This window comes from Lontra canadensis, unplaced genomic scaffold (assembly GCF_010015895.1).
Source record: "Lontra canadensis isolate GAN:19392208 unplaced genomic scaffold, GSC_riverotter_1.0 scaffold65, whole genome shotgun sequence".
Classification (NCBI taxonomy): Eukaryota; Metazoa; Chordata; class Mammalia; order Carnivora; family Mustelidae; genus Lontra; species Lontra canadensis.
In genome coordinates this window covers 3,285,327-3,311,732 of record NW_022631059.1, presented here as the reverse complement: position 1 = coordinate 3,311,732, position 26,406 = coordinate 3,285,327, and the positions used below count along the sequence as shown (strand labels likewise).

Sequence of the window (26,406 nt, the reverse complement as noted above, 5' to 3'; positions counted from 1 at the left end):
GGCCGGAGGGCCCATGGATGGAGCTGGACAGAGGTGAACCCTGGCTCTGGCTCTGGGGTCAGGGGACCTGGCACAACATCTGGAACAGGGTGTGAGGGTCCCCCGGCTGGGGGCTGTGTCCTCTGCTCCTGGGCTCCTGTCTTCCTGCAGAGTCCTTCCTCCCTGCTCCCAGAGACTTACTTTCCCACTGGTCCCTCTCACACTCCAGGCCAGACTGCGCTCTTCCAAGGCCCTGGTGGGAAGAGCGCTGACCCTCCCCTTCGAGGACAGCTTTCCACGCCCACGGGGTCTCCACATCTCACCACTGTCCACCGGCCGCTGCCCCCCAGCCGTGTCATTGAGGAGCTGCACAGGGCGCTGGCCACCAAGCATCGCCAGGACAGGTGAGGCCCTCTGCCCTGCTGGTACGGAGACCTGGGTGCCTGGATCCCCGTCAGCCTTGTATTGCAAACCTGTGTAGTCACCCCCCCCCACACACACACACCTGCTGCTGGACTGGGCTCTGTACACTGCTGTCACAGTCTTGAAATTGTTAATTTTTGGACAAGAACCCCACCTTTTCATTTTGTACGGGGCTCTGGTCTTGGTTGCCACATTCTGGGGGAGGACATTCTGGGTGGAAGCCTGGCCACAAAGCCCCTGGGTTTCTCCTCCCTGGGGTCCAGGTAGGGCAGGAGCGCCTGTGGAAGAGAAGCAGCTGTCACACTGCTCCAGGACCCTGAAGACTTGGAGGTTTCATTAGGCAGGAGGATAATTAAGCCTGCTCTTGAAGCTTCTACTTTTACCTTTGTTCTCACGTGTCGGTACACAGAGAAGGAGAAGTGATTGATGGAGGGCAAAGCGGACAGGTAACGGGGCGCCCGTAGGGCTGGGCAGAAACGCCGCTGGAGCGCAGCGCCCTTGCCCGATCTCGGAGCATCCCGGAGCCCGAACTGTGCGGTGCGGAGTGCGGCTGCCCGCGCACATCCCTCCCCGCTCCGCTCTGGACCGCGCGTTGTCCACAGCCTGAGCCCGTGAGCCCCTGGGGCTGCCTGACCCGTGCCTTTGGGACAGAGGCTGGGCGCCGCGCATTTGGGGACCACCTTTGCAGTCTCCTCACGAGCCCCCGGGTCGGCTGGGCTGGGTCCTGCGCAGAGGCGGACAGCGTCCAACCCAAACCGTCTTCTGATTCAGTTTCCAAGGAAGGGACAGTAAGGCGTCCCCAAAGAAGCGGGCGGACGTCCGCCTGTCGAGAACGTCCAGCGTGGAGCGGGCCAAGGAGAGGGAGGAGGCCTGGAGCTTCGATGGGGTCTCCGAGAGCAAGCGGGCCGCCGCCAGAGGGTCGGAGGAGAACAAGGAGAACTTGATCGTGAACTCGGAACTCAAGGACGACTTGCTGGTGTATCAGGACGAAGAGGCGCTGAACGACTCCATCATCTCCGGTGCGGAGCGGCGGGAGCCGGCGGGACGGGGCGGGGTCTCGGGGCCGGAGGGAGGGGGGTGGGGGGGAATTCAGGCTCCAGGGGGGAGGGGCGGTCAAGGGCCTGCCCCCTGGGCGACAGGCCCTGGCAGGGACTAGGGAATGCCGAGGGGACCCGTTTTACTTTGGTAACTGCATCGTCATTTTTGAGTGTCTTTGAAAACACCTAGAAGAGGCTCGGTAGTAAGTTCGAGAGCGGGCTGCTCAGGGAGACCCGGCGCACAGACGCACAGGTGCTGCTCCGAGGTCCAGTGTTTGGGAAATAGAGCAAAAATTGCACCAGGAGAGCGAGCTGCGGTGGAAAGAGAGAGAGAGGGCCAGAGTCCAGCGGCCGTCCCGGATGTCTTGCCCTCCGCCAGTGCCTGCTGGTGTGGGAACATGCGTTCCCGAGGCGAACGGAGGCCCAGCTCCAGCTCTGTCCCCCCAGTGTGCTCCGGAGGTCAGAGGGCGTGCTCCGTCCTGCCTTGAGGACACGGGCTCAGGGAGATAGAGCATTGCAGCCCCCCTCCCCACAGTGGTGAAGGGAGAGGATGTGCAGGCCAGGCCAAGGGGGCACGGGGAGGGGCGGACGGTGCAGGCTGTGCTGAGCGCCCACTCCTTGCCCGAGGCTCGGTCTCATGCTGACTGTCACCACCGTGGGCAGAGCTCTGGGTGGAGGCACCAGGGACCCAGCCCAGCAACTTGCTTTTTCCTTGGGTGTCTGGTGGCAGATGGGGAAGGGGCTGATGTTGACCTTGGTCCTGGCTGGTCCTGGAGGGATGCGGGCATCGGGCACAATGACCTGGTTACGTGAGGTGTTAGAGGGCGGCCCTGGCTGTCAGCCGTCCTGTCCCCTTGCACACTTCTGAGCCTTTCCCACCCTGGCCAGCGAGGCATTTCTGGGAGGGGGTGCCAGAGCGTGTGAGGAGCTCCAGGGTTCTGGGCACTGGGAAGAGGCTGACTTTGATCGCTGAGCCAGAAACTTGGAGCCAGCCCCTGGCCAAGGGCCTCCGGATGCATCACAGGAGCCTGAGCCTGTGGACTTTCCCCAGCTCCCCCGGCCCCAGAACTCTCTTCCTCGAACATCTGTCAGCCTCTGAGGGAGGGGGTCCCGCGGGAGATCTCTGAGAATGGCTGGTGAAAGTGGGGAAGCCAGTCTGGTGCAGGTGTCCCCCAGGCTCAGCACCAGGGACGCTGGGGACGGGTCCTGTGCCTCGGCGGGTGTTCAGCAAGACGTCTGGCCTCCACCCCCTGGGCTACGCTCCCTCCAGCTCCAGGGCTGGATTCTGTCTGCCTCTCAGCTGCTGGCGGCTCGCTCCAGGCTCTCCTGGGCTCGGCAGTGGCTCCCCCCAGTCTCCGAGGTCACATCCCTTTCTCCTCTTCTCCCTGGATCCTCTCCCTTTTTCCCATCCAAGTACCAACCAGGCCCGATCCTGCTTGGCTGCCAAGATCGGATGAGACGGAGCATGTTCAAGGTGGTTTGGCCATAGACACGCCCTCTCCTTTTATGGTGGGGCCACTAGTCACTCCATGTAGGACCCACCTGCATAATCATGGGTGAATCTCCTCTTTTGGACATCCTTAATTACATCTAGAAAAACAAATCGCCTCTTTTCCCAAATAAGGTCGCATTCACAGAGACAGGGTACACGTGTCTTTTGGGGTCACCATCCCACCTTCTCTCCCAGCCACTCCCGATGTCAGGACACGCTCCTGGCTGAGCCACCGTGGTCTGATGGGCTCAGCGAGGGTAGAGCTCCTTCTGGAAACACTGTTGCTAACCTGCGCAGGCTCACCCCAAGCTGCCCAGGAACATGCAGCACTTCACTGTTTCTGCAAACCCCGAGACGAGCGTCTGCTCGTCTGGCCCCTCCTCCGTGCGCACCAGTGTTCTGGACAGTTTCCCGTGCGACCTGCTGTGGGCTGGGCTTGCCTCACACGCCGTCAGGAATGTCTGGAGAGTCTAGTCTTCTGCAAATCGAGCCTCCGGGTGCTCCTGCCCGGTGCCTGATGTGGGGCTCCCAAAGTGGAAATCCAGTGTGGAAAGTGGGTTCCTTGCTTTTATACATTCCCTGTGTGTCTGATTCTTTCCAAGAACTTCTCAGATAAAGTACTTGAAGGAAAAAAATTCTATTTTGGTTCTAGAAAAGTCTAGCAGTGTTACTTGTAGAAGGACCGTTACTCACGGCAGGCAGGGCCCCTGAAAGTAATCTGCTTTGCCTGGTGGGATGGCGGTGACAGGGGCCAGCTATTAGCTGCTCTTGGGTTCAAGAAGTGTCATGGGCATTGTCCTGTCCCACGTGAACATTCCAGGATGTGTCACCCAGGGTTCTCTAATGAGGTGGCATCCTACACATCAGCGAGAGAATTCCATGTCTTAGAGCTGGTGGTGGCCTCACCCCAGGCAGGTTACCTCGTGAATCAGCCGGAAGACTGTCCCACTTGACTGTTTGTAGTGAAACAATGTGCCTGTCGTACTCGGAGTCTGACAGTTGGATTTCCACGCAGAGCAAATGAAGTGTCTCGGTCAACACAGAGAGATGTGTGACAGGCCAGCCTGCGGTGGGCGCAGGAACCTTCATGGGGTGTGCTGTCAGCGCTGGGTAAAAACAGAACACTGAGAACGTTCTCAGGTTCATCAAAGGCGAATTTTTAAGATTTAATTTTTAAAAAGTGGTTGTAGGTTCACAGGAAAATCAGGAGAAAGTCACAGAGACCTCCATGGGCCTCCCCAGCCCTGTGCCCTGCGTGCCCCCCCCGTTACGAGTGTCACTCACCACAGTGGTGCATTTGTTCTAAATGATAAACCTATGGACCCCTCGTCCCCCCAAAGGGTTCTCTCTTGATGTTGTGCCTTCTATGGGCTTCGACAAATGTACAAGGACTTGAATGATGTCATTCAGAGAATTTTCAGTGCTCCAGAACTCCCCCATGGTCCCCCTGTTCATCCCTCCCACCCCCGCAACCACTCATCTTTTTTATTGTCTGCAGTTTTACTTTTCAAGAATGTCACGTAGTTGGAATCGTATAGTGAGTGTCCTTTCCAGACGGGCTTCTTTCACTTAGTAGTATGCAGTCAAGTTTCCTCCGTACCTTCATGGCTGGAGAGTTCATTTCCTTTTAGTGCTGAATAATACTCCGTTGTCCCACTGTCTGGATGGATGGCTGTTTATCCATCCCCTACTGAAGGACATCTTGGTTCCTTCCAGGTTTTGGTGATTATGAGTAAAGCTGCTATAAAAACTCCTGTGAAGTTTCTCTTGTGGACATGATTTTCACCTTCTTTGGGTAAATACCAAGGATTGAGATTGCGAGATTGGTGTGGTAGGACTATGTTTAGTTTGTAAGAAACCATCAAACTGTCTTCCCAAGTGTCTGCGCCATTTTGATTCCCAGCAGCATGAGTGAGTTCCCGCTGCCCCACGTCCTTGCCAGCAACCGGTGTGGTCAATGCTCTGGATTCTGGCCCTTCTCAGAGGTGTGTGGTGCGATGTTATTGTTTTAATTTGCATCCCCTCGATGACCTGTGATGCAGAGGAACTCTCCGCACGCTCACTTGCTGCCTGTCCATCTTCACTGGCGAGGTGTCAAGGTTTTGGACCCATTTTTTAATCAGCTTATCTGTTTTCTTAGGGCTGAGTGTTAAGAGTTGTTTATATTTTGGATGGCCTTCCTTTATCAGATGTAACTTGTACAAATATTTCCTCCCGGTCTGTGCCTTGTCTTACTCTCTTGATGCTGTCTGTCACAGAGCAGAAGTTTCTAATGGAGTCAAGATTATTGATTATTTTTATCATGGTCTGTGCTTTGGGCAGTGTATCTGAAAAGGATTCACCATACTCAAGCTCACTTAGGTTTTTCTCATGTTATCCTCTAAGAGTTTTATCATTTCGAATTTTACATTTAGGTGTGTGACCTATTTTGTGACGGTTATACAGCCTGTATCAATTCTTTATTTAAATTAATTGGTTTTTTAATAGATTATGTGTTTATTTGATAGAGGCAGCGAGAGAGGAACACAAACAGGGGGAGTGGGAGAGGGAGAAAGAGGCTTACCGTGGAGCAGGGAGCCCGATATGGGGCTCGATCCCAGGACACTGAGATAATGACCTGAGCTGAACGCAGATGTTTAACGACTGAGCCACACAGGTACCTCAAGATTCTTCTTCTTTTTTTTTTTTTTTAATTAAAAAAGATGTCCAGATCTAGCTAATTTGCTAATTAAAATTTATTTAATTTAGAATTTTAATGTTTCACTTTAATATAAACATTTAAAATTTAACAACTTAGCATTTTTAAACTTTTTTTAAGTAGGCTCTACACCCAGTGTAGAGCCCAGTGCTGGGCTTGAACTCGTGGTCCTGAGATCAGGGCCTGAGCTGAGATCAAGAGTCAGACGCCTAACTGACTGAGCCACCCAGGCAGGGGTCACCCTAAAACTTATTTAACAATTTAAATAATTGTTCTTAATATATTACTGAAGATTTTTGCATCTGTGTTCATGAGAGATATTGGTCTAGAGTGGTTTCTTTTTTCTGTATTGTCTTTGTCTGGTTTTGGTATTAGGGTAATGCTGGTCTCAGAATGAGTTAGCCTCCTATCCTCAGCTTCTGTCCTTTCTAAGAGATTGCAGAGAATTGGTATAATTTTCTTAAAATTTCAGTAGAATTCACCAGTGAGATCATCTTAGCCTAGTGCTTTTCTGTTTGGAAGGTTATTAATTACTGATTCAATATCTTAGATATAGGCCTGTTCAGAAAATCTGTTTATTCTTGTGATTTTGGACAGATTGTGTCTTTCAAGGAATTGGTCTATTTCTTCTAGGTTATGAATTTTGTGGGAATGGAGGTGTTTGTAGTATTTCTTTATTCTTTTAATTAATGTCCATGGGATCTGTAGTGATGTCCCTTCTTTCATTTCTGATATTAGTAATTTGTGGTCTCTATCTTTTTTCCTTAATTATCCTGGCTACAGATTAATAATTTTATTGATCTTTTCAAAGAGCCATCTTTTGGTTTCATTGATTTTTTTTTTCTCCTTTGATTTGCTGTTTCAAATATCACCAATTCCTGCTCTGATTCTTATTTCTTTCCTTCTTCTTGCTTTGGATTTAATTTGTTCTTCTTTTCCTAGTTTCCTAAGGTGGAAATTTAGATTACTGATTTTAGATCTTTTTTCTCTTCTAATCCATGCATTCAGTGCTATAAATTTTCCTCCAAGCTCTGCTTTTACTGCATCTCACAAATTTTGAAAAGTTGCATTTTCATTTTCATTTAATTCAAAATATTTTAAAATCTCTGTTGAGATTTCTTCTTTGACTCATGTGTTGTTTAGACATGTGTTGTTTACCCTCCATGTGTATTGGGATTTTCCAGGTGCCATGCTGTTACTGATTGCTGGTTTAATTGCATTGTGATCTGGGAGCAGACAGTGTTTAGTTTGTAGTCTTTTAAATTTGTTAGGGTGTGTGTTATGGCCCAGAATGTGGTATATCTTGGTGGATGTTCCGTGTGACCTTGAGAACAATGGGTGTTCACTCTTGCTGGATGAACTAATCTGTGGGTGTCATTTACACCCAGTTGGTTGGCATGGGTGTGGGGTTCAATCAAGTCCTCGCTGATTTTCCATTCCTGGGTCTGCCCACTTCTGAGAGAGGGGTGTTGGAGTCTTAATTACAATAATGTGCTCATCTACTCCTCTTTGCAGTTCTGTTTTTGTCACACAGTTTGATGTGCTGTTGTTAGATGCAAACTTGTTAGGAATTGTTACGCATTCTTCATCCTATGGAATGCCCGGCAACCTTCCTTGCTTTAAAATCTGCTCTTCTAAAATTAATGTAGGTACTCCTGTTTTATTTAGATTTGTGTTTTCAGGGTATATTTGTCTCTGTCCATCCACTCTGAATCTCTATGTGTCTTTATATCCGAAGTAGTTTCTTTAGACAACATAGAGTTGAGTCTTATTTTTTGATCCACTCTGACAACCTCTGCCTTTTAATTGGCATATTTAGGCCATTGACATTAAAAGGGATTGGTAATATAGTTGGATGAATATCTACCGTATTTATTATTGTTTTCTGTTTATTGCCCTTGTTCTTTGTTCTTCTATTCTACCATTTGAGCTTTTATTTTCTTAATTTTAATTCCAATATAGTTAATATACAGTATTCTATCAGTTTCAGGTGGACAGTATAATGATTCAACACTCCCAAACGTCACCGGGTGCTCATCACAGCTGCCCTCCTTAATCCCCATCACCTGTTTCACCCACAGCCCCATCCACCCACCACTGGTAGCCATCCACTCAATCTTTATAGTTAAGAGTCTATTTCTCTGTCTCCTTTTTTTCCTTTGTTCATTTATTTTGTTTCTTAAATTCCACACAAGTGAAGTCATACAGTATTTGTCTTTCTCTGTTTGACTCATCGCACTTAGCATTATACCCCCTAGTTCCATCCATTTTGTTGCAGAGGGTTAAGATTTCATTCTTTTTGATGACTGAGTAACATTCATTGCATACATGTAACTTCTTTATTCATCTGCTGATGGACACTTGGACTGCTTCTGTGATTTGGTTATTATAAATAATGTTGCAGTAAACATTAGGATGCATGTATCCTCTCAAAAATAGTATTTTTTGTGTTCTTTGGGTAAATAATAGTGCAATTACTGGATCTTATGGTAGATCTATTTTTCGTTTTTGGAGGACCTTCCATAGTGTCTTCCACAGTGGCTACACCAGTTTGCATTCAGTGCGTGAGAGTTCCTTTTTCTCCACATCCTCACCAGCAATTGTTTTTTTATTTGTTATTTTAACCATTCTGACAGGTGTGAAGTGTTATCTCCACATGATTTTGACTTGCATTCCCTGATGACGAGTGGTGTTGAGCATCTTTTCATGTTATCTATTGGCCATTTCTTAGTCTTTTTTGGAAAAATGTCTGTTCATGTCATCTACCTATTTTTTAATTGGATTGATTTTTTGGTGTTGGATTGTGTAAGTCTATATTTTAGACACTAATCTTTTCTGAGATATGTCATTGGCAAATACCTTCTCCCATTCAGCAGGTTATCTTTCGCTTTGTTGTGTTTTCCTTTGCTGTGCAGAAGCTTTTTATTTTGATGTAGTCCCAAGAGTTTATTTTGCTACTGTTTCACTTGCCTTAGGAGACCTATCTAGAAAAATGTGGGTATGGCCAATGTCAGAGAAATTACTACCTGTGTTCTCTTCTAGGATTTTTATGCTTTCAGGTCTTACAGTTAGGTCCCTAATCCATTTCCAGTGTGTTGTTGTGGTGTGAGAAAGTGGTGCAGTTTCATTCTTTTGCATGGAGCTCTCCAGTTTTCTCAATACCTTGTGTTGAAGACACTCTTTTTCCCATTGCACATTCTTGCCTCCTTTGTTAAGATTAACCATATAATTGCATGTTTATTTCTGGGTTTTCTTTTCTGTTCCATTGATTAATGTGTCTCTTTCTGTGCCACTACCATACTGTTTTGGATACTACCTCTTTGTAATAGATCTTGAAATCTGAAATTGTTAATGCCTTCAGCTTCCTGTTTTTTGTTTTTTTTTTTTTTTTCAAGATTGCTTTGTCTCCTCAGGGTCTTCTGTGGTTCCATACAAACTTTAGGAAGGTTCTAGATTTGTGAAAAATGCTGTTGGTATTTTGATAGGGATTGCATTAAGTCTGTAGGCTGCTTTGGGTAGTACGGACATTTTAACATTGTTTCTTCTTCCAATCCATGAGCAAGGAATGTCTTTTCATTGGTTTGTGTCATCTCAAATTTTTTTATTATTATTATGTTCAATTAGCCAACATATAGTAGTACATCATTAGTTTTTGATATAGTATTTAATGACTCATTAGTTGCATATAATACCCAGTGCTCATCACAACACGTGCCCTCCTTAGTACCCATCACCCACTACCCCATCCCATGCCCCTTCTGTAATCCTCTGTTTGTTTCCTGGAGTCCAGAGTCTCTCATGGTTTGTCTCCCTCTCTGATTCTTCCTATTCAGTTTTTTTTTCCCTTCCCCTGTGGTCCTCTGCTCTATTCCTTATGTTCCACATATGAGTGAAACCATATGATAATTGTCTTTCTCTGCTTGACTATTTCACTCAGCGTAATCTCCTCCAGTTCCATCCATGTTGATGCAAATGGTAGGTATTCATCCTTTCTGATGACTGAGTAATATTCCATTGTACTTATGGACCACATCTTCTTTATCCATTCATCTGTTGAAGGGTGTCTGGACTCCTTCCACAGTTTGGCTATTGTAGACCTTGCTGCTATGAACATTTGGGTTCATGTGCCCCTTCTTTTCACTACATCTGTATCTTTGGATTGAATACCCAGTAGTGCAATTACTGGGTCTTAGGGTAGTTCTATTTTTAACATCTTGAAGAACCTCCATACTGTTTTCCAGAGTGGCTGCACCAGCTTACACTCCCATCAACAGTATAGGAGGGTTCCCCTTTCTCCACATCCTGGCCAACATTTGTTGTTTCCTGTCTTGTTAATTTTGGCCATTCTGACTGGTGTAAGGTGGTATCTCATTGTGGTTTTGATTTGTATTATCCTGATGGCTAGTGATCTTGAACATTTTTTCATGTGTCTGTTGGCCATTTGTATGTTTTCTTTGGAGAAGTGTCCATATTTTCTGCCCATTTTTTGACCGGATTATTTGTTGTTTGGGTGTTGAGCTTGAAAATTTCCTAGTAGAACTTGGATACCAGCCCTTTATCTGCATTGTCATTTGTGAATATCTTCTCCCATTCTGTTGGTTCCTCTTATTTTTGTTGACTGTTTCCTTTGCTGTGCAGAAATTTTTTATCTTGAGGAAGTCCCAGAAGTTCATTTTTGCTTTTGATTCTCTTGCCTTTGGAGACATGTCTAGTAAGAAGTTGCTGTGGCCAGTTTTTAGTTTTTGGAGTATAGGTTTTCTACCTCCTTGGTTAATTTTATTCCTAGGTTTTTTATTATCTTTGATGAAATTGTAAATGGTGTTGTTTTCTTAATTTCTCTTTCCACTACATCATTATTAGGGTATCGAATTGCAGCAGATATCTGTGCATTGGTTTTTGTATTCTGTGACCTTAATGAATTCATATATTAGTTTTAGTAGTTTTTTTTAATGGCATCTCTATGGTTTCTCCTATATAGTATAATGTCATCTGCAAATAGGGAAAGTTTTACTTCTTCCTTATCAATTTGGATGCCTTTTATTTCTTTGTTGTCTGATTGCTGTGGCTAGGACTTCCAGTACTATGTTGAAGAAAATGACAAAAGTGGATATCCCTATTTTCTTCCTGACCTTAGGGGAAAAACTCTCATTTTCTCCCCATTGAGTATGATGTTCACTGTGGGTTTTCATATAAAGTCTTTGTTTCATATAAGGTCTATGCTGAGGTATGTTCCCTCTAAACTTTGTTGAGTTTGTTGTTGTTGTTGTTGTTGTTTTTTAAGATTTACTTATTTATTTGACAAAGAGCTTGTGACAAGGAGGAGGAAAAGAGAGAGAGGGTCAAGCAGAGTCTGTGCTGAGTGTGGAGCCCATTGTGGGGCTCCATCTCATGACCTTGAGATTATGACCTGAGCCAAAATCAAGATGCTTAACCAACTAATCCACACAGGTGTCCCTACTGAGGGTTGTTTTTTGTTTTTTGTTTTTTTCTTTAAACCATGAACAGATATTGTACTTTTTAAATGGTGAATGCTTTTTTTTAATGTATTGTTGGATTTGGTTAGCTAATATGTTGTTGAGGATTTTAGCATCTGTGTTCATCAGTGATATTGGCCTATGTGTCTTTTATCTGTTTTGGTGTCAGGATAATGATGGTCTCCTAGAAAGAATTTGTAAGCTTTCCTCCGCTTCTATTTTCTGGGGTAGTTTGAGGAGAAAGAGTACTCTTCTTCAAACGTATGATAGAATTCTCCTGTGAAACCATCTGGTTCCGAGCTTTTGTTTGTCAAGAGTGTTTTGGTTACTGATTCAATGTCCTTCCTGGTCATCTGTTCAGATTTTCTTTTTCTTCCTGATTCAGTTTTGGGAGATTATATGTTTCTAGGAATTTATCCATTTCTTCTAGGCTGTCCAGTTTGTTGGCATATAATTTTTTGTAATATCCTTTTATAGTCCTTTGTGTTTCTGTTATTCAGTTATTTCTCCTCTGTCATTTCTGATTGAGTCCTTTTTTTTTTTTCTTTTAATGAGCCTGGTTAGAGGTTTACCAGTTTTGTTGATCTTTCAAAGAACCAGCTCCTAGTTTCATTGATCCATTCCACTGTTTTTTTTCTAATTTTTGTTTTTAGTTTCCATATCCTTTATTTCTGCTCTCATCTTTATTATTTCTTTCCTTCTACCAGTTTTGGGTTTTGTTCTTCTTCTTGTAGCTCATTTATATGTAAGGTTAGGTAGTTTGATATTTTTCTTTTTGAGGTACACCTGTATTGCTATAAACTTCCCTCTTAGAACTTTGCTGCATCCCAAAGATTTTGGATAGTTTTGTTTTCATTTTTATTTATTTCTGTGTCCTTTTTAATTTCCTTTATTTCCTAGTTGATCTGGTCATTGTTTAGTGGCATGTTATTTAACCTCCTTATGTTTGAGCTTTTTCCAGATTTTCTCTTCTGGTTGGCTTCTATTTTCGTAGCATCGTGGTCAGAAAAGATGCATGGTATGACTTTGATTTTTTTTTAATTTGTTGAGACTGGTTTTGTTCTGGAAAAGGTCCCACGTGCACTTAAAAAGAATATGTCTTTTGCTGTTTTAGCATGGAATGTTTTGAATATATCTGTTAAATTCACCTTGGTACAGTGTGTCATTCAAAGTCATTTCCTTGTTGATTTTTTCCATTCAGATGATCTGTCCATTGATGTAAGTGCGGTGTTAAAGTCCCCTATTATTTTTGTATTATCAAATAGTTCCTTTATGTTTGTTTTATGTATTGGGGTGCTCCCCTGTTGGGTGCATGAATATTTACAATTGTCATATCTTCTTGCTGGATTGTGCCCTTTATGATTATATAGTGTTTTTCTTCATCTCTTATTATGGTCTTTGTTTTAAAATCTGTTTGTCTGATAAAAGTATTGCTACCCCAGCTTTTTTAATCACATCCATTTGTATGATGCATGTTCCTCCATTCCTTCACTTTCAGTCTGCAGGCATCTTTAGGTCTGAAATGAGTCTCTTGTAGGCAGCAAAAAGATGGGTCTTGTTTTTGTTTTTGTTTTTTTAATCCATTCCGTCACCCTGTGTCTTTTGATTGGAGCATTTTGTCCACTTACATTCAGTGTAATTATTGATAGTATATTTATTTCCATTTTGCTACTTGTTTTATGGGTGTTTTTATAGTTCTTCTCTTTTCCTTTGTTTTCTTGTTCTCCTTTCTGTCTTTTCTCATGATTATTTGGCTTTCTTTAGTGATGCACTTGAGTTTGTTTCTCCTCATTGTTTGCATGGTTTTGATTTATGGTGACCATTAAGCTTGTATATAACATCTTCTGCATATAGTAGACTATATTAAGTTGATAACCACTTAACTTTGAATCCATTCTTTACTCCTTTCCCTGCCATGTCTTAAGTATATGGTGTCATACTTTACACCCTTTTGTAAGTCCCTTGACTCATTTTTACTGCTTTTCTGCAGTAAAAAGTAAAGTACTCCTACTTACAGTCTTTCCTTTCCACTCAAGGAGTCCCCTTTAACATTTCTTGCAGGACTGGTTTAACAGTGACAAATTCCTTTAACCTTTGTTTGTCTGGTAAACTCTTTATCTCTCCTTCTTATTCTGAATGATAGCCTTGCTGGGTATTCCTGGCTGCAGATTTTTCCCTTTCAGCATTTTGAATATAGCATGCCACTCTCTTCTGGCCTGCAAAGTTTCTAATAAAAAATCAGCTGTTATCCTTATGTGGTTTCCCCCTGTATGTAATTGTCTTCTTTTCTCTTACTATTTAAAAATTCTCTTTCACTATTTTTTGTTATTTTAATTACTGTGTGTCTTGGTTTGGTCCTCCTTGGGTTGATTTTTTGGGGGGGTTATCTGTGCCTCCTGGACCTGGATGTCTGTTTCCTTCCTCAGATTATGGAATTTTTCAGCTATTATTTCTTCAAATAAATTTCCTGCCCACTTTTCTCTCTCTTCTGCAGGGATCTCTATAATATAAATGTTACTATGCTTGATACTGTCACTGAGTTTCCTGAGTCTGTTCTCATTTTGCAATTTTTTTTTTTCTCTCATCTGCTCAGCTTGATTACTTTCTACTACTCTGTCTTCCAGGCTGCTGATTTGTTCTTCTGTTTCTCTTGACCTGCTATTTGTTCCATCTGGTGTATTTTTAATTTCATTTATTGTATTCATCTCTAATTGGTTCTTTTTTAAATCTCTTTGTTAAGGGTCTCACCGATATCCTTCACTCTTTTCTCAAGTTCAAGGAGTGTCTTTATGATCATTAGTTTAAATTTTCTATCCAGGGATATTACTTATATCCATTTCGCTTAGGTCTCTTGTTGTAGTTTTGTCTTGTTCTTTCATTTGGGACATATTCCTCTGTGTCCTCATTTTGCCTAAGTCTATTTCTCTGTTATGGAAGTCAGCTTTGTCTACTGCTCTTGAACATAGTGGCCTTATGAGCAAGAGGTCCTGCCGTATATCCTACAGAACAGTGTCCCCTGTTCTCCAGAACCTGATATGTTAGGGGTGTCTCCTGTGTGTGTTATATGCCACCTATTCTTATGGCCGAGCCACTTTTTTTTTCACTCCAGTCATCAGCAGTGCCTCTCTTGGCTTGTGGGCAGCGTTTGCTACCTGTGGTATTAGTGGGCTGTCCTGGGTTCTCCTCAGGCTTGAGTCGAGTCAAACCAGGCATTTGCCAGAGAGGCAGTAGCACCAAACTTTAGGGCACTGTCCCTGTGTTGTCCCCTGAGATGCTTTTGTTGGTGGGCGGGGCCTGTAGTCAGATCAGCTGCCTGCCCCTGGCCCTCTCTCGGGGGTCTGCAGTGTGACTGGTGTGTCTGTTTATCTTTCCCTCTCTCTGGAGTAGGAGGCTGTTTGGAGTGGTGCTGGCCCCTATCAGGGCTGTTTGCACATTGTCAGGCTTGTGGCGCCATTTTGGATGGGCTCTGGCCAAGAGCACATTGGCAGGTGTGGATCCACACAGCAAACAGGGTAAGAGGCAGTGTTAGCAAGGCTTGTGTTGATCTTCTGCAGGGAGGGACTGGCCGCACTGGGGCTGAGGCAGGCTTGGCTGGAGGGGTTGACTCCACTGAAGCATGGCTGGGACAGGGCGTGGGGAAGCAAGTTAGGAAGTGAGTATCAGTGTTGTGCTGGTTCCTGAAGCTGGCAGTGTGTTTGTGCTGTGGGGCGGGGGAGAAAGATGGCTCCTGCCAGCTCCTTTACTCCTGAAGGAGTCTCTCTGCCATCTCCATCCCTCTAGAACATGCACAGAGATGAGTAAACAACACTTCCTCTGGTAGGCGCCAGGAGCTTTTCAAGCTGCTGCATCCGTGCTGTATTTCAGTGGACTGTTGTGCTTTCCCTGTAAGGGCTGGGGCTCAGTTTTCTCTTGCCTGGTGATTTTTAAAATTCCAGGTTTTAAGACCCACTACTTGTAAGAACTCAAGAAATTCAACACTCTGGTTTTCAAAGCCAGATGTTATGGGGAAAGCACCTTCCCTGTGCAGGTTCCCTAGTGTGATTGTCTCTTTCTCTCCCTACTCTGGGCTTCTGCCACGTTTAGTGGAGGAGTTTGTCCTGCCAGCCGTTGATTTTCTGGGTTCTTTACACTGATGTGAATGTTACCTTGTTGTATCCATGAATGAGGTGAGCATAAGGTCCTCCTACTCTGTTATTTTCCCAGAAATCCCTACTTTTTGTGGTTTTAAATTAGAATTTCATATAATTTTATTTTTTCTCTCTCTCCCCCCTCCTTTTTTTTTTTTTTTACATGCAAGTTATACTTTTTCTTCGTGGCTGTCCTTGAGTTTATAGATCTTATATAATATGCATATAATCCAAATCTACTTTTAAAGAACACTAGACCACTTCACAGGTAGCACGAGTAGTTTATAGTAACGAGATCATCTTGATTCCTTCCTTTGGTCTTTGTATCATTCCCGTTCCTCCTTTCACTTACATAAAAGCATGTATATACACATGAGGTATATACATAAGCATGAAAATATAGTATGTATGATATATAGATAAGTATATATAATCGAATACATTGTTGCAATTATTTTGAATAAATTTATCTGTTAGATAAATCAAGAATAAGAAAAACATAAAAGTTTTTCTGTCATCTTTACCTGTTTCCTCTTGATGGTCTCCCTTTCTTTATGCAGATCCAAGTTTCTGGTCTGCATGTTTTCCTTCCCTAAAAAACTTAACATCTCATGCAAGACAGGTCTCTTGGTAACAAATCCCCTTGATTTTTGTTTGTCTTAGTAAGTCTGCTTCTCCTTCACTTTGGAAGGATGATTTCTCACTTTCTATAAAATTCTAGGTTGGTGGGTTTTTTTTAATCTAAACACTTCAAGTATTTCATTTCACTCTCTCCTTGCTTGCTGGTTTCTGAGGAGAAGCTGGATTGAAATCTTTTCATTTTTCTGTAGATGTTTTTCTCTTCTGGCTTCTAACAGAATGTTCTTTATTTTTGGTTTTCTGTGGTTTGAAGATGTTATGCCAAAGCATAGTTTTGTTTTGTTTTGTTTTTCTTTTTGGCATGTGCCCTGCTTGATGTTCTCTGGGATTCCTGGATCTGCAGTTTGGTGTCTGACATTAATTTGAAGAAATTCTCAGGCATTATTATTTTAAAGATTTCTTTTGTTATTTCCTCTTTCTTCTCCTTCTGGTTTGCCCATTATGTGAGTGCTGCATCCTTAGTAATTGTCAGTCAGTCCTTGGATATTTTGTTGTTTTGTTTCAGGTTTTATTTTCTCTGCTTTTTGATTTTTAAAGTTTCTGTTGAGATGTCCCCAAGCTTGGAGAGTCTTTCCTTAACTATGTCCATTCAACTAATAAGCCCATCAAAGGCATTCTTCATTTCTGTTACAGTGGGTTTTTTTTTTTTCCTCTCTCTAGAATTCTTCGTGGTTCTTTCATAGAATTTCTCTCTCTCTGCTCACCTCTCGTTGCTCGCCCGGTCTCGTGTGCCGTCGACTTTATCCACGAGCGCCCTCCGCGTGTTGATCAGGGCTGTTTTAAATTCCGGGTGGTTCCGACGCCCCTGCCATGCCTGGTTTCGCTGTTCTGTCTCTCCAGATTGTGACTTTTCTTTTGGGATGCCTTGTAATGCTTTCCTGATAGCTGGACTTGACGCCCGGGGGAAAGGAGCTGCTGTAAACAGGGCTTTGGTAAGCGGAGGGGAGGTGGGGGGAGGGGGCGTGTCCTGTAGCCCGGGAGCTGGTCTCACTGTGTCCGTGAACCGGGCCTCTGGACCGTGAACCTCACAAGAGTTTCTTGGCTTTATTTTCCACCTCAGGTGCGACCCGATGGCTCTCGTGGGCTGGAGTCGGGGATCTCCCTTCCGCCGGGGCACTTAGCTCTGATGATATCCCAGCGGGTTAGGCTCTGGTGAGCTGGTTTCCCCAGAGACAGACCTTGGTAAGGAGAACAGAATGTTCTGGGGTGATTCAGATCCCTTCCTCCCCTTCCTCTTGCTGGAAGGAAGCAGAAAAGGATTCTTTTTCTGATGTTCACTGCGGGAGCCTGGTTGGGCTCCTGGTGGTAAGACTCGCAGGACTGTGGGGCCCCTGTGAGCGGGGCTGCAGTTTCTAACTCAGGTGGTCCCCGAGCCTCCAGCAAGTCCTCAATGCCAGGTCTCCCCGCCCCCGCGCTGGTTCCCGTGGAGGCCTCTGCCCACGAGTCTCCCCTCTGGGCGGCCGTGACTCTGTGTTCACCTGTCCGTCTCCATTCTCCGGGCCGGCGGTTGGCCCTGCGTCCTCCTGCTCTTTTGGATCTAAGAAGAGATGGCAATTTTGAGTCTGTTCAGCTTTTTGCTTGGTGCTAGAACAGGGTAGTGACTTCTAGGTTCCTTACACGCTGACCTAGAAAACAAATTTTGCTGCCCAGACGTGAAATTTTCAAGGAACAGTTTCTGTTCTGTCTCCAGCCCAAGATGCAAGCTTAAAATCTGTCAAGAAGGTTGTTTTTTCTCTTTTTACCTGTCCTGAACTCAGGGACCACATCTGTCTACTTTGTCCACTGTCGCTGCCCCCGCCCAGTGGACACCATGCAGCAGGGGCTTGGAGATTGCTGCATGGGGGGAGGGGGACAGCAAGCAACAGAAAGGCTTCACAGCAAGTGGGGCTGTAGGAGAAGGAGGGACCGGTGTGGGAGACCACCTGTCCCAGAGCGTCCTCAGCAACCTAAGCCATTTGTCCCTGCATGCGGGCGCTCTCTGCCCCAGTGTCCACTGTCCCTGCGTGCGGATAGTTCCCGCCCCAGATGTCCACACAGTGACCCTGAAGAGCCAGGACGTGCATGTGGGGATAGAGCAGGTGCCCCCACGTCTCCCGTGTGGAGTGTCTTCTTCTCTCCAGGCTGCTGTGACAAGATACCGTAGACTCCGTGGCTTAAACAACAGACATATTTTTCCCAGTTCTGGAGGCTGGCAAGGCCAAGGTCAGGTGCCTGCAGACAGAGGGACTAGTGACGGCCGCTTCCTAGTCAGCAGATGGCCATTTTCTTGCTGTGCTCTCATGCAGTGGAGGGACAGGGAGGAACAAGCGGCCTTGAGTCTGTTTAAAGAGGTGCTTGTGTCCAGTCATGGGGGCTGCGTCCTCGTGACCTAAGCTCCTCCCGGCACCGTCCCAGACGTTCTGTCTGGGGCATCGGGAATGTCCTGGTTGAGGGCTGGCCGTGCCGTCAGATATGCCTTCTCCCCGCTTTACTGCGTGCGCTGAGAGACATCGCAGGGACTGCAGTCTCTCTACCTGTCGGGATGTGTCCCTTCTGGCTCTATGACCGCGGCAGCCCCCCTGAACCTCTCTGTGCCTCGCACACACCGTCTGTAGAACAGGAGTGATGAGAGGCTTATTCTGATGGCTACAGGGGACGGCTCACCGGCGGAGCCCTGACTCTGTGCCTTGAGCGCTGTTGTCCTCGTAACCATCATCATCGCTGTCAGTGACGACTGGGAAGGAACGAGGGGAGACTGGGTGCCCCCATGCCCGGGGTCTGAATGAGTTTCACCTCCAATTTTGTCAATACTGTGTAGCTCATTTGTTCCTTGCTCCCTCTGCTAATTCCCTAGTTGAACCAGTGTCCGTGTCCCTGCGGCCGACAGGCGTGTCCTCCACTGGGGAGTCTAATCTGTACACTGCACCCTTGGACGTGGCTTTAGAAGGATGGAGTGAGGACACGGAGAATCGACAATTGCTCGGTTCCCTATTTGGCAGACAGGCTGAGGGACCCCTGGCACTGGGAAGGGACACCCCAAGGAGGCCTCTGGTGGCACCTGCTGTGAACCACCTGTCCCTGACCAGGAGGGAGGACTACCAGGTCGTAGCTTCGCCGTCTGTAACTCCTGGTGACAGTTGGGCCTTCCTGATCAGGTTTCCAGGGGACTGACGAGCCATCACCTGTGGCCACCTGCACGGCTCCCATAGTGGCCACCGTCGTCTGTGTCCTCATTGCTCCCTTCACATGAACACAAGAGCCCCCAGATCCTGAAGTCCATGTACCTTGTGACAGCAGGCATCCCAGTGCCCTTATGTCCCTGAGACCTAGCAGTTGTCTCCGAGGATCTAGGCCTGCCCTAAGCACGGTGGTAGTGGACAGGGCCTCTGGGGAGGCGATGGAGGGACGCGCAGCCCACCGGCCTGGGCTCCGGACACAACCAGCACAGGGAGTAACTTGTCCCCCTTGCCCCGTGCCCCAGTGGTACTTGTAGGGCTATCCTATGTCGTCCGGTCTGCAGACCCCACACACATGTCTGGTCGTGTTCTGCTAAGGGAGAGACATGCTGCTGACTATCAGCGGTGAGCGCTTATCAGATGGCCCAGGAGGACAGGAAGACTGGCCCAGGGGGACCATTCCCCGGCTATGCTCAGCGGTGGCTGGTGGCTGTGATCTGTGAGGCGTGATGACCCCAAACGCTAGTCTGTGGGGACAGTTAAGGTCGAAAGAGAAGCCCAGGGAGGCCGAGGGAGGAGTGCATGTCGCCTGAGTGCCACGGACCCCAGCACAGCCCCAGACTGTGCAGAGACCCAGGGAGGGGAGCCCGCATCCACAGGCACTTCAGGGTCACCGCTGTTGGGATTGTCTGTGCTTGTGCTCTCTCTTCCGGCGACTTTGTTTCTAGAAATTTCTCCCCCCGTTATCCTAGCACTCACGCACCATGGTTTATAGGCATGAGGGTTTCTCTGCCTTGGTGCTTGTCACATTGGGGGCCAGGGGCTTCCCTGCTGTTGGGGGGCACCCTGTGCACTGGAGCAGGATTCCTGGCCGTCACACGCTCCATACCAGGAGCTGCCTGCCCCCAGTCGTGACATCCCAAAATGCCTGCAGACACTGCCCGGCGTGCCCGGAGGGGAGCAGCTCCTTTGGTGGAGAAGCACCGACACCTCCGGACGTTCATGTGTGGTAATGGCAGCAGGGAAATGCTCCGAGAGGGCATCAGTCAGGGACCAATTAAACAAGTTTTACCCCTTGTCTGCAGCGGACACAGGCATTGAACAGAAAGTTCCTGCTTGAGCAGGGAGGGGACAGAAAGAATTGAAAATGGTTGTTTTTGGTAACAACGTACAATAAAGTTGCACACACAACCGTATTCTTCACTATAAGGAAGAGAGAATAAATGAGAAAGCAGACCTTTTCTTACCCAGTGTGATCGGGACCCGCCAATTCTGTTTCAGTCAGAACAGCTGATGAAAGTCAGAAACAGAAAACCCAGGCCGGGGCCTCGATGGGGGTCTTCTGGCCGGAGCCCCTGGCCCCTGTGGGCAATATGCCCACTGTGCGCCTCCCGTAGCATCCAGCTCAGGTTCTAGAAGACGGAGTGGGGGCGAAGGTGCTTTTAAAAAACGATGTGGGCGTTCGCTCCTACATGGTAGTTTCTTTCCGATTCTATTTAGGGGAGAAACAGTGAAATCTAGGGTACTCTACTTGTCATCTTGACTTTGTATCGTACAAAGTGAGGTCCTCTTGGGGAGTGTAGAGCGCAGGTGGTTTCTCCTTGATGCTTACCAGGGACCCGCAGAGGTACGCTCACTGCGTACGCGATGCAGAGTTAAGGAGAGCGAGAACTAGTGGAGTTTCTACTGTTTCTTGTCAGATCTGCTTAGGAGACAGATGTTTGCCTGTGTACAGGGCTGGCATGCAGGGGAGGGAAGTGCCTGGTGTGAGGGCAGCGCCTCCCCCAGGAGGTCCGCCAGACTTGCAGGTGGTCCTAGAGAGGGCTGGGGAGCGAGGGCAGGAGCAGCTGCCTGGCTGAGCGCAGACGGGGAAAGAGCACCTCCCGCAGGCCCAGCGGCCACACAGAGAGGGCGAGTGTGTGTGTGTGTGTGTGTGCAAGAGACGGAGAGAATTGTGGGTACATCTAGATCGTTGCTCCTGAGCATGGGACACCACTTCTGGCCTGTCTGTCCCCATTTCAGGCAACGTTGGGAATGCATCCCAAGGAGGAAGTCCTGGAAATAACGGCTAGGTTGACAGGAAGGTGCCTTTGGCACTTCACCCTTGATGGGAAAGCACCGTGGGGGCTGTGCTGACGCCCCCCTCAAGGCAGAGAAGGAAGCACCCATTTCCCACCGAGCCTTTGAGCATCCGATCCTGGGTATGGGAGGGGCAGGGAGAGGAGGAAACCTTCCAACCAGCCGGGACAGAAGGGACCGAGACCGTTTAAGATGGTTGTTCAGGTTGCCGCCTGTCTGTGCTGCTGGGCCTTTCGGAATAAGCCCGTCTTACTTTTATTGTTCCACTTTCGGGAAGGCCCCCCATCCTGCCTTGAGGACTCAGTGTTCTATGGAGCAGGTGATAAGAGTGTGACAGCCTGCCTAGGGGGCACACGGGCTGGGAGCGGGGTGGGTCGTGGGCAGATGTCACGGGGAGGGCAGAGAAGGCTTCCTTCACTCGAGAATGAAGGAGAGTGTGCCCGGTGGCTGTCTCAGGAAGGGGGCAGCGGTGGGCGCACGGAGGAAGCTGGCCTGGGCTGCCTGGGCCCAGCACGTGTGGATAGGGAGCTCTTTGTCCATGGAACAAAGGGTTAAGGTGAGGGTCTTTGATCCCCTGAGCAGCTCTCTGGGGGCTCCCAGCCGTGTGGATCCTCCCACCTGAGCCATGTCCCCTGGCAGGGGGGTGGTTCTGGGGAGCCACGCAAGCTGCTTCTGGGACTTGCTGTTGAACTCCTGGGCTGCCCTGTGTGCCAAACAGTTGAGGGAGACCTTGGGTCCGTGATGCTCTTGTGAATCCAGGTGATACGTGGACCCGAGACTGACCCCCTGTGGTGGGTCCCGCAGGTGGTAGGGGGGTGAGGCTTTACCCAAGTGACTGTCAGCAGGAGTGCGACCGGATTTAGCACCACCGATATGGAGGGACGTTCATACGGTTTTCTGATGGTGCACCCCTGTAGCTGAGGAAAATGTACCCCCCAGATATCTGTGCGTCGCTTGTATACCTGAGTCCATACGAGTATACCGCAAACATTAAACGTGCCCGAAAATCAGAGTACGGAGGGAGGCCGTGGACTAGCCGCTCTGCAAGTGCTAGCGTCTCCTGCCGCAGCCTGACCCGCAGAATCCTGGGAGTCGGCGTGTCCGTGAGCCCACGGTGGGGAGCGGGTGACGGAGGCACTGGGTCCTCACTTCATCCTGGGTGTAAGATAGTGTAAGAGCTAGAGTTGTTTAAAGCTTATAAGAATGCCTTATTGTATATTCAGGAAGCACTGTCCATCCTAGCTCGGGGCGGGGACTCTCAGGGCAGACTTGCCATCCGAGCAGCTCTCTGCCGACGGCGGAAAGCCGCCTTTCAGCCTCGGGCAAGGAGTCCAAAGAGGCCGTGTCTGGGTGAGGCCCCCTGGGACTCTGGGCTGGACAGATGTGGACGTGGGTGTGGGGGCGGGTGTGGCTGAGCACTTCTGGCACTACCTGAGCCGAGGGAAGAGGTGTCCCTCTCTGCAGGCTCTGGGACCCTGCCCCAGGGGCCGCGTTTGTGAAAAGCAAAAGCTAAAATGTACTGCGTTAATAGAACCCCATTTCAAATGCGGCAGGGGGCATATTGAAAGCCTCCTTGGAGGAGTCCTCTGAAGTCACCTGTCCTGAGTCAGGGCTCACCTGTCCTCCTGAGCACCTGCTCCCGGCCTCTGCGGGAAGCCGGGCCTGGAACCCGCCATTTCCCCTGGGGACACCAGGTGGCGCTGCAGACAGTCGCCGGGAGGCAGGATGCTCTGGGGCAGACCTTGGGGACAACCTGGTGGGCCTTGTGTGGAGGAATCTTAGGTCTGGGTGGTTCTTGCTGGACACAAAGCGGCCACTTCAGGGAAGTGAGGGTCCCCGTCATTCACGAGCAAACTCGCGCTGTGTCGTGAACGCCCGCCTACAGGCGGGTGAGGAAGGGCCCCCGAGAGGCGATTTCAGGATTGAGGGAGGAATCCTGGGATGTGCACAAACCAAGAACGTGCAGATTTCTACATCCTAAAGCCTTGGCGTCCAGGCCGGCTGCGCACCCTAAGATGCCCCGACGCTCGTGCCTCCGCCCCTGGGAGGAAGCACGTGGAAACCGTGACCCGTTGGTCCTGACCCCCCTGCATCAGGAAGGTGCCCAGTCTGGGGCGGGATGGGATCAATGGCAGGGAGAGGGGGGCCATAAGGAGGGCTGTGGCCCGGCGTGGGGAGAGGTGGGGACCTCAGAGCAGGGCTGGCCGGGGGTACCAGCCGGCGCGGCCGCCCCTACAGGTTGCCAGAGACAGGGCGGCTTAGACGACAGGCACGTCTCGTCTCACGGCTCCGGAGGCTGGCGGCGGCCTGAGTCCGGGCTGTGCCGAGGGCCCTCTTCCTGGCTTGCAGACAGCCACCTTCTCACCGTGTCCTCCTGTGACCTTGCCCCCGTGAGCACAAGGGGAGGCCTGGCTACTTCGGCTTCTCCGCTCCTCTCAGGACCCCCGTGTGATCGGATCAGGGCCCTGCCCTTACCGCCTCAACTCTAATCCCCTCCAGAGGCCCCATCTCCTGGTACAGGCTCATATCGGGGTGGGGCTTCAGGCAATGAGTTTTGGGGGGACACCAACCCATAGCCCCGGGGCAGAGGGTAGGCTGAATCAGAGAGGAGCAGTGGGCAGGAGCGGGGTTGGTGAGGCCACTGGCTCAGAATTCGGGGGAGAGGAAGGGGTCCCCTGCTCTGTGAGCTCTTGAGGGGAGTCCTGACTGGCTCATGGTCAACCAGGGACCACATGGTCCCTCAAGAATGTTTATTGAGTACCTTCTGCATGCGTGGTGAAGCCTGGTGACAGAGAGGAGGCAGGGGAGCATGCGTACCTGGGTGTCCTCAGAGGTCCTTGGTCTTGTTCCCAAGCTCCCTCTTCATCCCCTGCTTCCAGTGAGACCCGAGTGGCTCATGACCTTTCTGTTCACTCACGTGGGCCCTCAAACCCCATGCGGTCTCTGAGTCCCAGAGGCTGTTTGGTTCAGGAATCTGAGTGTCCTTCCCAGGGTGATAAAGACTTCTAGGCGACTGAGTGTTTCCCCTGCCCCTGGTCCCCCTGCTCATCCCCCAGCGGGAGCTTGTCCACTGCAGCTGGAGGGGTCCTGGGCTCGCTGCTGTCCCTGCTCAGGGCCTTGGGGCCCTCCCTTCTCTGAGAGCCTCCCTTTCCCCTCAGAAGGATTTGGTGTCCTCCCTTGGACAGTTTGAGAACCGGAGGCCCTCTGGGTCCAGAAGGGAGCCGCATGAAGACAGAGAGGGTACGGGTCAGGCCTAAGAGTTCCAGGAGTTTGTCAGTCCTCTTGCTGCTCTAACAGATGGCCGTACTTGGTGGCTCTAAGATGAATTATTAGCTCACAATCCTGAGGGTCACCCTGGGCAGAACTAAAGCCATCAGCTGGTTCTGGGCCTTTTGAGGCTCTAGGGGGTCTCGCTTCCCTGCCTTTCCCTTCTCATGCTGCCTGCACCCATGGACTCACAGTCCCACCTTCAAAGCCAGCAGCAGCCGGTGGGGATTTCCCTAAGTGCCTGTGACACTGACTCCCCCACCACCGTCTCTCAGCAATAAGGACCCCGTTGATGACATGGGCTTCCCCTGGCTAATCCATGGTCCCACGGTCATGTTCTGGGGTCAGGAAGTAGACATCTCTGAGGGCCTTCATTCTGCTGACTGCAGTGTCGTTTTTTGTGTGGTCGTGGACCCCTCATGTCACCTGTTCCTGTACCATTCTCAGCAGCGTGCCCAGCACATAGCAGGTCCTCGGCGATGACAGAGGTGATGGCACGTGGGCCATTGCCCCATCTCACCGGTGACAGACCAGAGAGGACGCGGCTGGATGGGGCTGCGTGGCCAGCTGGCGGTGGCCCAGGGACACCCCCCAGACTCCTGTCCCCCTCCACAGGAGCGCAGCTACAAGCTGGGGCCGAGCGCCCTCGCTTCCCCCGGGTGGCAGGTCCCCACGCTGCTTCCTGTAGCCAGGCTGCCCAGAGCCCTGGGGACGTGGAAACGCGGGATCCACAGAATCACTTGCTTGGAATCGTGGCAGCAGCTCCCGTTTGAAATACACGCAGAGAAACGCGTTCTTCCCGGGGAGGGTCGTCGGCCCGGATGCCTGCCTTTGGATTCCCCCGTCGGGCTGAGAATTCTTATGAAGGGCTGGGCCTGCCGCCTCCTTTTGAGCAAGACGGCTGGGAAAACGGAGTTTAGGGTAAAGTAAAAGGCCAGTGGGTCCACGGTATGGTTTCTGGGGAGCAGAGAGCAGGGATTTGGGGGTCCCATGGGCAAGAGCCACATGACTTCCTTCCCGGCAGCCCCGTGGCAGGGACTGGGCTCCGTGGCAGCCTTTCCTCCGTTCGTGGTCCCCGTGGCTCATTGACCTCCACGCTCCCTGTCTGTGCCCCCGCCCAGCTCTCTCCCCACCTTCCTTGGCTCCCTGCTCTCTAGGTTCCTGTCCCTGCCCTGCCCCTGTTGGGTGTCCCACTGGCTCCCTCCCTCTCCCAGTTCATCTACACAGGCTGTCCCCATAGCCTCCCCCCATGAGTGGCCGGCCTTCACCCCTGGCTGCAGGGCTCTGTGACGTAGAAGCCCCAGGTGTCCCTCTGTCCTCTGCTAGTGTCCCCATAGATTCTCTGACTGCCCCCTAGCTCCCCAAAAGCTGAAGCTATCGGTGCCCTTTCAACAGGAAACCCGCCCTCTTTCCTGGGTCTCCATTCTCCGTCATATCCTTGCCGTGATTCTAGGGAGTCAGGCTCTCTAGAAGCAGCTGCCACCTCCCCTTCCCCGTCTTCCCAGAATTCCTCTCTTTGTTCAGGAAATGGGAGCCCCACTTTGCATCCTGCATGGGGGAGAGAGATGGCCAAGGGCGAGTCCATGCCTCCAAGGCTCTGGGAGTCTAGTGGCAGCCTTTCCGAGCGCCCCTGTGGCTTTTAGAAGGGGTCTAGCCCTGCTTCAGGCCTGGACAGAACCGTGGTGACCACCCTTCCACCAGAACCGGCTACAGACTGGCCTCAGTGTGGGAGCCACTGTTTGGGGCCGCTGGACAACAGGCAGGGCAGGACCATCACCCTTGTTAGACGGGAGACACAGGGGGTGAGCTCCACGCTGGCTGTCCGGCTTTCCACTGGGACATCTCCCTGGGGCGGGGGGTGGCCTAACCAGGATGAGGGGGTAGAGAGGGGGGTTCTGGGCTGTTGAAGCAGCTGGAGTCTGTAGGACAGGGACAGACAGGCTGTGTGAAGGGGCCCCGGACGTTGGCGTGGAGACTGAGCGAGCCAGGACGCCGGGCTGTGCCCAAGCAGGTGGGGCTCCATGAGGCCCCGTGCC

The 26,406-nt window shown here is 49.4% G+C and overlaps 1 protein-coding gene across 1 annotated transcript in view; it reads left to right on the top strand.

Moving 5' to 3' along the window:
* Window positions 1-26,406, top strand: part of PHACTR3 (phosphatase and actin regulator 3) — a 202,642-nt gene that overhangs the window by 136,008 nt on the left and 40,228 nt on the right. Inside the window, exons 6-7 of the mRNA XM_032878877.1 lie at window positions 209-383; window positions 1,174-1,421. Of these exons, the coding sequence (XP_032734768.1) occupies window positions 209-383; window positions 1,174-1,421 (423 nt within the window). The remainder of the gene's footprint in view (window positions 1-208; window positions 384-1,173; window positions 1,422-26,406) is intronic.